Below are 11,307 nucleotides of genomic sequence, written 5' to 3'. Positions count from 1 at the left end.
TTATGGCAGCGAAAATTGCGGAAAAACAAATTCTGAGACTGTACTCCACTGCGGAAAAACGACGCCACCTTTTTCTGCTTGTTCTTACCCTTCTTCTGCTCCTCCAAGCACCCCTACATTTCTTCACGCAGCTTTTACGGATCTCCAACGTCTCCTCCTTCCGATCACAAAACCGAGGGCATGAGGATGTGAATCGGCTTCTCCTTGTTGTACGCAGAGCTGCAGCAGTCTTCCACGTCTTCCTATCCAAATCACCCTGAAGAAAATTCACCGTCTCTCATATACGTTTCGGGATGGCTCTCCTCCGATCATATGTAAACAACTATCTCTTATATTTTGCACGATCATTCTTCGTTCATCGGTTTGTGATATTTCTTCGGCAGGGATCGCAAAAGCTTCGTAGGGTTTTGTTCTGTTTTGTGGTGGTGGTGCTGCAATTCGTGTTATTCGGCCGGTTTTTGGATTGATTCGGTATTATTTAATACGCTTAATTGCGTTGTGTGATTTTTGTTATAGCTTTATAGTTTTTTTTTTGGTCTAATCTGACTTGTTCAGCGCTGATTTTTTTGTGATGGAGCTTGGATTTTTTTTTCTTTTGTTTTTGGCGTTTTCAGAATCACCGACTGGCATATTTCATGTGGCTGACTTTTTATTTTCCTGGTTTCTGAATGACGTGATATGGCTGCCGCGGTGCCATGTGGGCTAATTTTAAGGAAAGCTAATGAAGATTGTTTCTCGTTCAATAATTCTTTAGAACTAGTTTTTCGCGCTGGTGATTAAAGTGTTTTATGAGCTATTCCAATAGTAATCCCCGTGATTCGCCTGTTTGGTTGAAAATATAATTTAGTAAATCTTTATGTGAGAAATCCTATTAAAGTGAAATTTATTATAATTTAATAAATGCTGATGATACTCGTCAATTCTTAAATCCAACCAAATCTCTGGACTGTTTGGTTGTTGATTTAAAGAAGGGAAATTTATGTACATACCCCACAATTCTTATGCATTTGCATATCTAGCACTTAAAGTTTGATATTTATTATTATAACTCTTTATTGTCATAATCACACTAAAACCTTTGTTTGAAAAGGTGTATTTCAAGTTAAGAGATGGGACTAAGGAATTTTCATGTTGGCATATACAAAAGGGTATGCTCACTGTACGAGGATTCTGCTAAAGGGAGGTTTGATGTGTGGTGTATTTAGCCTCTCCACGCATTGCAGAGATGATTCATGCAATCACTATAATAGTCCCCTATTTTGTGGTTTTTATGAAGCTATTTTGAAGATTCTTCAATCTTGTCAAAGGTTGATTGTTAATTTTGAAGGTGGTATTTTGTGTGTGTGCGTGTGTGTGTGTGTTTTTTTTTGTTCTAAAACAAAGAGAATTGGAGGATTTATAAAGCAGATTCCTAATAGCTAGGATATAGCTATTGATAAAGATTGTGATGATTTCCTACTGAATGTATACTGTTTCTATTTTTACCAACGTTAATAGTGGGGTATTGCATTTCATTTAATGACATGTACGTCTGTTTGATGTGGAATTTTGTATTCGATCTGTATATAGTGCCGATATGTCGTGTTCTTTGGGTTTTGAGATTTTATGAGCTGCGTAGTGGGATTGATATTGTCATGAGCTTTCGCTTTTTACTCATTTTGATTCCAATTTTTAATACATGTTTGTACTGCTTATAGTGCCTTATTTCTGACCATTTTATTGCTCATTTTTCTTGATTATGCTAGTATGTTGTGTTTGATTTGCTTCCAATTGAATATCTGATGTTGGTTTTTTTTAATGATTGCAATGCCATTTGTACTTGCTTTATTTTAATTTTAGAAGTTCTTATCCTCCTCCTTGTTATCATCATATCTGCCTTCTTCTTAGTTCCTTAGTGCCGATCCTCTAATTTTGTGGTGGTCTTCTTCTCACTAATTCTTTTATCTTCATACTTTGCTGATTTTTCAGTAGCCATTTTACGAGCAGATTCCATGATAAAGCATAATTTCATTGCTTGTGTGTTTCTTATAGAAGTTATTATACTCCTACTCGGGTTGGTTATTAATCTCGCAGTTTCTTTTCGTGTCATATATTTATATATTATCTTTTTATTTATTTTTGGATGATTTTATAGGGGTTAGAATGTTGGGTTGGTTGTTTTAAGCTTGTCTTTCCATGTTTTGGTTGTTGAGTTAAGCTTCTTTCTATATATTTAGTTTGTTTGTTATTTATGTATTTTGTGTGATTTTGTAGTAGGGATGGAATTGTTGGTCTTTCTTACTTCTCATTTTGTAGCACACCAGTTTGGTTGATCTTTGCCCAGTTATCTTCAAGGACATTGATCCTTTTCCATATGCATAGTTTGTTTGATTCTTCATATCGAACATTCATTTTAGGCAATTGGATGAAGTGAAAAGTGATTCTTGATTATTAGTTCTGACTTGTTTCTGATTGAGCTACTGGAGATGAGATAATAGGTATACTCTTCTCGGTCATGCGTCACAATGATCCCGTCTCTTACTCTATGATGAGTATGCATCTTAGATTTTCACAAAGATTTGGAATAAGAAGGATAAAGATATTTATTTGAACACCATTTGTTAACCAATCTTATTGAAGTTTTGTTCGGAACATTGAAACCATTCCAGTTGCATCTAATATTTAGTTCTCCATTAAATTCCTTCAAATCCTCGCATCACTCGAGGAATTAAACTAAATGAAAAGGGGAGAAATGTTAAATAATTTTTTATATTTACCTTTATTTTTACTTAATATTTCTATAATTTTAAACTTAGCATATAATGTGCTTCATTTATTAATTTTCTCTCCTGTTATTGATAATGCTTTTACATAGAAGGTATGTAGTTTACAGGTTTTGAATACTTTGTCTCACATACCACTGTTCTTGAAGGAATATGTTAAGCGACATCAGGAGGATATTTCTCCCGAGTTATGCCATTTCTCTCAGTTTTACTTGTGTTTTTCTTTATCTGTTGCTTTTTTGCTTATGCATTTTATCTTTGGATTTTGGTAGTGCTTTCCTATGGTTTTTTGCAATATACATTCAACCTTTGTTTAAGGCTTTAATTGGTTCGGGTCACATTTATTTTCATACGGTTTAGAGTTCGTTGTTTTCTTAAATTCAGCTAGTAGCTTTAAAGAATAAGCTGATCGAAATGTGTGTTTGGTTCTAAAGTTCTTGCACATTCTAAATTGATTTTGGTAATTTATGTCAATGAAATGAATTGGAAAAGAGGCAACAACATTCTCTTTTATATAAAGTGCTTTTATGTTGACTTGAACATTTTATTTTCTTCATAAAGGTTTAAGTGGCTTAAAATAGTTTAATGAGAAACAATCATGAAACATTTATTTTGACGTAAGCAGTGATTTTTATCTTTAAGCGTATGGAAGGACCTGAAGGAGCGAAATCTATTAAGAATGTTTGACTTTTAGTACCTTTACTTCACTAAGTTTGATGTTTTATCACTGGCCGGGTGTTCTCTTTTATAATTGGGTAAATCTTTTTTGGGCAATCGTATGATATCTAAGTTTGCTTTACAGAAATATAATTATTAAGCCATTTCAGCTGTTTAGCTCGAGATTTGAATTAGTTGGGTAATGTTTGAAGTGACGGATGATGATCAAGCTGGGGAAAGTGATGATCTAATTTAAAGAGTATTTTTTGACATACCACAAAAAGTAATGCACTTAACAATCCACAGCTCAATTTCTTAAAAACACTGATTTCTAGCTGTTAATACATCATTTGGTAATTGGCTTTAACCATATACGATTAATCAACTCTATTATTCAACCTTTACTTGTTCAAATATTTTAATATCCTAATTGTTTATCCATTCTATCAAATGCACAAACTCATCAACTTATTCTTCTCATGTCATCCCAGGCTACTGGCATTATCGCATCTGTCATCTCTTGGTTCTTTGGAGTGAAAAGTGATTTTTTTGATCCTATATTGTTATAGCTAACAATTGCATTTTTTTTGTTTATGTAACATCAATATATTTTCAATTGTGTATTTTCTCATGAGGAAATACCAACATAAATAAAAAAATGATATTGTGTCATCAAAAGAGAACATATGAAAATTTGCTTATCAATTTTAGTAGTCGATCGAATATATTGGTATTTTTAGGGGTGTCAAAATTGGGTTGTGGATTGTGTTCGGGTTTGACCTGTAATTGATCTGACCCGGAATTGTTTGACCTCGACTCAACCCGTCTTCAACCCGACCCTGTCGGCCGTTATTTTAATTTTGAAAAGAAAAGAATGATTTTAATAAATATAAAAAAATAGTTTTGATGTAAATATGATTTTTGAAAGTAATATTTTAATTTAAAAATAGATGAGACCAAGCAAGTCTCACATTTTGGATAGTTTGGATGACTAAGCACGATACCACAAGTATTACACTTAGCCCGAAGAATAAAAACATCACTTGTAGTAGGCTCAATCACCTAAACTGAAGAATTTGTGACATCCGTTTGGTCTGCGAAATATTTTATATGAGGTCAAAAAATTTCCCTACCTAATATGAGAATTAGATAGGGTTTATTTTACCTGAGTTTCAAGTTCCCTATAGTGACAAATCCCTATAGTTAATTACATCTTAAATGACCGGGGTCACTTAAGAAAACTCTCGATTAAGATCAGTGGTTCTGCCTTCAAGATTTCAAAGTTTAGGAAAATTAAATGGGAGTGGCTCAAACATGAACAGTTATTTTAAGGAATCCAAATGAATAAAGAGTATGGAAGATCACAGATCCAGGGGAAACCCTGGTGACTTCCCAATTATTCTATTGTTTGGCTTGATATCTTTGAAATAATGTTGTTTAATGTTTAATCCCTGCAATTTATTTAGAATTTAGAACTTATGTTCGCACGATATCTGACCGTGCAAATAGCCTGAAATACAAATGACCTAAAAAGATACCTAAAAAGATAGGAGGATTTACACCGTATCGTACATCAATCTTGGAATCTTAAAGTGTTAGGACATATAATTGCACAACAGAGTTGTGCAAAAACCTAAAGGTAATATGAAGGTTTACGCTGCGCTAGTCAAACCACCTCGGAATCCTATGAGTTGTTATTTAAACTAAGGAAAGTGAGTAGTGATGTGAATGTGTTGTGATGTTGCGGATCCATCTTGAAGTGGTTCCTCAATATGTCATCGTCATGCTGCCCACGGTGTTCGTTCCGATATTCTCGTCATAACATCTTCGGGTTTGGTATTAGTTTTAAGGGTACATGTAATCACTAGGTTTTCTACACTAAGGTATAATGTATGATAGAACAATAAAAAATGCAATACAACAAGAGAAGAATAGTAGAATGTACAATAAAGAAGAAGAAAATTACAGTATGTTGTGAAGCAAAATGCTGTAATGTAAATCTAACTTGTATGTCTTGGAGGTCTGCTGCTCCTTTAAGTGAGCTAGTATGCACTGTATGAACAAAAGAAACATTGCTTGGAAAACTCGAGAAAATCGACAAATGACAATTTCAAGAAAATTATCAAAATTTCGAGAAGATACCGGAAAAAGGGACCACGAGTGTTTTCCCAAAAAAATCCAATAAAACATATGAAAAATCTGAAAAGAGGGGACCGTAAGCACTCGGGTCGGGGCTAGGCTCAAATATAATATATTTGTACTTGAGGGACGTCGAAGGCTATTATCGGTCATCCGGATGTATAGAGCCCGCCAATCAACTAGAAGGGTGTCCTACTAAACCTAACTTAGGAGGGTACTTCTTAGCCCGTTATCGGTAATCAACAAGTGGACAACCAAGTTGTAACACATTTAAAATTTATATTTTAGTATGCACATGTATTTCAGACATACAAAAAGGAAGTTGTCTCAATTTTGTAGTAAAAATATTGCATCTATTCTTATCAATTTGTTTTATAAATTTTTTTTTTAAAATATAGTTGTTCACGAATCGATCACGTCGTCGGGCATAGGACCGCTAACAACCTAAGAAGGTACGAGTCCCCCGCTATTCTTGTGTCGGTGAATGATATTGTCATCATACAATTTATCAGATCCTAAGATTGAGTTATGATATCGTAGGATGAAATATCATTCTGCTCTACTACCGGCGTGCTTTTGTCATCATCGCTCTAAGCCCCAAAACAAAACCGACCTACTTGCGACCTTGCTTGATGATTTCATATATAACAAAAAACTATATATGAGCACGTATGTGTCAGGCATAAGCATAGAAAACCGAATCAAAAAATAAGAAAAAAAATAAAAAAGAGGATGAAAGAGAGGAGGAATTGATTCACCCAAAAGATCGAAAGGATAAAGGGTGAAGCAACCCTCAAAACGATGACAAAAAATCTGAAAAAGAGAACCCAAGATGTTTGAATCAATTCAGAGGATATCATTTTCTCAACTTTTATAATTGGATCAACCCAAGAAGGGTATCATTTTCACATTTTGTTTCGAACAGGTCGAAACAGGCCCAAAACTAATATGACAATTGTACCCACGACTCTACCACCTATATGTACTCACACACCCAAGCCTGAACCCAAATGTGACATTTATATTATCCAAATTTTAATATCAAACTTTCAAAACTCTTTTATGAATGACAATTTGACAAGTTAAATTCTTTATGAATCCGATCTATATCATCTCATGTTTTCCAACATAAAGCTGTAGAGGCCTTCAAATTTCACAAATCAAGCAAATTCACTAACGAAAACTTTCGAAATTCCCAAAAGCTTGGAGACACTAAAGCCATCCAACTCCAACCAAAAGCTTTCCCTATCATATAAGCACGAAATCATCCAAATAAAACCAAATAAGTGCTCAAGGCCAGGGGCAACAGAGAGGGACAGCCAAGAGGGACGACCAAGCCCCAAAATAAGCCCACGGGTAGGGACAAGAAAGAGAACAACCCAACCCCAAAACAAGCTCACAGTCAGGGACAAAAAAGACAACAACCGACATCACCGCCTTAAGTTCACGGTTAGGGACAAGAAAGAGAACAACCCAGCCCCAAAAAATAAGCTCACAGCCAAAGACAGCAGCCAACACCACCAAACCAACTTCATAGCAAGAGGGAAGCAGGGAACAGCCAAACAGGACAAAAGAAAACCAGTTGGAATGCTTGCGGGTAAGGGTAGCAGCCCCAAAACCACCAAACCAACTTCACAGCAAAGGGGAAAGCAAGAAACAACCAAACATGACAAAAGGAAACCCAACTGAGATGCTCACGGGTAAGGGCAACAGACCAAAACCACTAAACCGGCTTCACAACAAAGGGAAAGCACCACAAATATTACCATTGTACTCCTTTGATCTACATAAGAGAGTGAATGAACAAACTCACATAAACTATCTAGATTAAAGCCATTTTATTGAGCAAGACATGATAGTGAATTGATTCGTTTATATCAAACATTCCCATATAGAAGTTGATATTGAAATCATGAATTTTGGGATGACAAACTTGATTACCAATAAAAATCTCAGGAGGAACGTTATATGAAAAGTTTCGGACCAAACTGAGTCCAGCAAAGGGCTAAATCGAGCCCACCAAAGGTTCTAAAATAGAAAGGAATTCCAGCCAAAACACAATCCCAAAAGGAGCCAAATCGAGCCCATCAAAGGGGCAAATCGAGTCCAATACAGGGGGCAAACCGAGCCCAACATAGGGACAAAACACGACGCAATTTCAGCTCAATTAAACCCAGTAAAAGAGAGCCAAGAACATAACATGATTTCCACCAAATAAACTGAGCCTAATTTTAAGCTGATTTCCACCAAATTGGGCCTAATTTTAAGCCAAACCAAGCCCAGTAAAGGGGAATCTTGGGTGGAAGCAGCCAGATGGAAGCAGCCAGAGAAACCACCATCCCAGAATAACATTTACCAGTTTACGGGTAAGGGTAGCCAAAGAGGGAAAGCCACCAACTAACGACACAAAAGAACTACAATAGGGATGCTCACGGGTAGGAGCAAGCAACAGGAAATCACAGCATGGAGGTTCACGGCCAGGAACAGCCAAGGGAAATCAACAGTCATTTAAGATATAAGCTCCCAACCCAACAAAAGAAAGTTCACAACCGAAAGGCTCAAGGCCAGGAAAAGCAACACAGGGCCACAAAGCAATCCCAAAAAGCTTCAAAAATCTCACATTTCCAACTGCAGTTGTTTCGAAAAGTAAGACTTCCTGAAATAAATTTTAAAAGCTCTCAAAAGACATCATTCCTTCCAATATATGATTCAAAAAGAGGGGCAGCAACTGTAAGGAGCAAAACAAGACTCAAAGTAACTACCAAGAGTCTTGAAAACCAAATTTCAGCTGTTTATGTATTCCAATCATAAAAGACATAAAAGAAAATAGCAAAAAAAAAAACATGCCTCAAATATGTCATGCCTCAAATATGTTCAACACACAAATATGTTCAACACAGGGCCAACCCAAAAGTAAGGCCTAACCCAATAGGTAACTAAAACTCTGCCGTCACGAGACAAAATCAGGCCTAGCATAAGGGGCAAAAACTGAACTATTTCAAGGCAAAACTGGGCCCAGGACAAGGGCAAAATTGCACAGAACTTTCAGCTAAAATCCAGCTTAGAAGGAGCCAAAATCGAACCAACCAAATGGGGAAAATCAGTAGAGAATTTTCAACATTTATCTGGGCAGGAATAACAATAATAAAAAAACATCAATATTTCATTTTCAGCATGAATTCTAGATGAGCAAATGTCATTTCAAAGTTCATAACTGTGTCTTCCCAAGCATTTCGAGCAGAAAAGAAATGCAAGCAATCCTTTCCTCTAAAATTACTCTTCCTTTAACAATAAATTGGAGAAAAGAAAGAAGGCTTCAACTTTCATCATACAAATATAAAAATAATAGAAGCGTAAGAAGAAGATTTGCATGTGACGATGGATCCAAACATGCTTTCCCTAAACTGCTATTTCAACTAATCAACATATAACTCAATCAACATATAACTTCTAAATCAGATCCAATAAAAGTATTAAAGGCCCAATACATGATATCAATGCCATTACGAAATACCAGCTAAGATAAAACAAGGCCTCATGTATGCATTCCCTATTTTAACATCTCCAATATGTGTCAATCAGGGTAACAAAACAGTGAAGAGAAGGGATGAATACCTTGCTTGATATTTCCTAAAAGAAAACAAAAGAAAAGCCACCAAGCTTCCAAACACCCAACACACAAGGATCTAGCAGAGAAAAAACTTTGGCAGAGCCCTCTCCTTCTGAAAGCTTCAAGAAACAGCAACCAGCGAACACTCCAACACACAAGAACCTAGCCGAGAAGGAATTTCGGCAGAGCCTTCCTCTAAGAGCCTTAAACAACAACTAGCAAAACAATCTCAGACCTCCCTTCTCTCAGAAACATCTCAACAACCCAAAACAATACTTTAGGAAGCTTTTTTATAAGCAAAGATGAAGGGGGGAACCGCCACCTACCACCGTTTCGTGGTCGAATAGAACAATATGGATAAAATCGTCACAATAAAGAAGGAGAAATTAAAGCCTCGAGAAGAAGAAGGGTCGGCTAACCGAGCTCCCATGATTTGAGAGTCGAGAGGTCGAGCGGCCACACGTGGAAGGAAAAGAGTCAAGAGAGAGGGAGATCGCCGCGTGGATCGTCCAAGGGAGCTTAGGGCACAAGAGGGACAAGCCGGATGGCGATCGAGCTGCGGGATGGGCCAAATGAAGAGTTAAGTGTGCGGGAAAGAGGTAAAAAGGATTTAGGGTTATAAATTTTATTATAAATAATAATATAATATATAAAAATATTTAATATTTCAAAAAATAAAAATTGATTTGTACCCTTTTCTTTCGTGCGTCAAAACATAACAAAATGGATGTCTTTTCTAGGTAATTATGACGTTCCAGACGCGTTGACGTGGTCCATTTCGTTGTCGGAGGTCGTTTTGATGAATTTATCGATTTACGTGCAATTTGCTTGTGTGCGGAATTATGACAATATGAGTATCTTTCCTAGCTAAAATTGATGTCCCGAACGCGTTGACGCAATCCATTTTGTTGTCGGAGGTCACTGGAGAAGTTTGCATTTTCACACATTCTTTAAGCTCAATTTTAGTCCGATTTTGCGCAACTTAGTGAATTTTGTGTATTTCGTGTGTGTGTGTGTGTGTATGATGATAAAGTCCTGAAGAGATTTTTTCTAGGGCTCGAGATCCTATTGAGAACTTTTCCCTGAATCTCCACATGACAGTCCTTTACCACTCTAACATACGACGATGGTTTTGAGATCATCAATTCAAGACATCACAAGAGAAATAGGAAGTGACTGGAATTTCTAAAGGGGTGGATTCCAATACTAGTTTTCTAAAATAGTTAATAGGAACCCCTAGAGCTAGATCCTAGGATCCTAAGGAAAAGAGTAATGACCTAAAAATGAGGTCAACACACCTCTAATTAATTGACATAAAGTATTGATTAAATTCATTCAATTTGGGTTGGTGAGTCAAATTTGATTTGGTGGGTCAACTCGAATCCTAGCTAAAAAAATTAAACGTGTGGGACTCTTGACCCGAATTTGATTGAAAAATTAATCGGGTCAACCCAAACTCAAAATTTTTTTAATTGTCAAAACCCTAAGGTTTTTTTTTTTCTAAAACTTTTAGAGAAGATTATTTTTTTTAAAATTTAATGGAACATATTTTACTTATTATTGTCAATTAATTAGATGTATATTTATATGAATTATTACTAATTGGTCAAGTAATGACAAATAATTGGATTTTATGACAGGAAATGCAAATTTAGTGTTTGCTGCCAATAAAAATCTCATTGTAAAAACATGCATGGGATATATGTATGGAATGATACAAATAAAATAATTTTATAAAATTGAAGAAGGTTGTTAGGAAAGAAAGTACTTTCACATAATGCATAAATATGAACATAGTAGGTTAGTATAACTTCTTTGGTAGATTTTTTTTATTCATTCTATGAAATTGTTGAGAAAATTAGGACGAAGAAAAACAGTAATCGACACAAATCCAGAAGAACATAGAGATTTAACGGGTTCGACAAAGATGCATACATCCTCGGGAGCAGAGCGGCGAATTTCTTTCAATATTCAGAAAAGAAGTTACAGAATAGAGGATATCTCCTGGGGTTACTAACAAGCCTATTTATAATTCCATGAGTAAATCCTATGCACAATATGTAATAACAACATTACCCCTGTACCATACTGTGGGGCTTTGCCCCTGCACCCCAACCCACGTAACTTTTCAATTTGAAC

At 35.9% G+C, this 11,307-nt stretch overlaps 1 protein-coding gene across 1 annotated transcript in view; it reads left to right on the top strand.

The window, feature by feature from the left end:
- Positions 1–11,307, top strand: part of LOC110039445 (actin-depolymerizing factor 11-like) — a 38,333-nt gene continuing 27,026 nt past the window's right edge. The window contains exon 1 of the mRNA XM_020744505.1: positions 1–314. Within this exon, the coding sequence (XP_020600164.1) occupies positions 294–314 (21 nt within the window). The 5' untranslated portion in view covers positions 1–293. The remainder of the gene's footprint in view (positions 315–11,307) is intronic.

The sequence above is a fragment of the Phalaenopsis equestris genome, unplaced genomic scaffold (genome assembly GCF_001263595.1).
Source record: "Phalaenopsis equestris unplaced genomic scaffold, ASM126359v1 Scaffold000002, whole genome shotgun sequence".
NCBI lineage: Eukaryota > Viridiplantae > Streptophyta > Magnoliopsida > Asparagales > Orchidaceae > Phalaenopsis > Phalaenopsis equestris.
The sequence above is the reverse complement of the archived record's forward strand: the minus strand, read 5'-3'. Positions and strand labels throughout refer to the sequence as shown.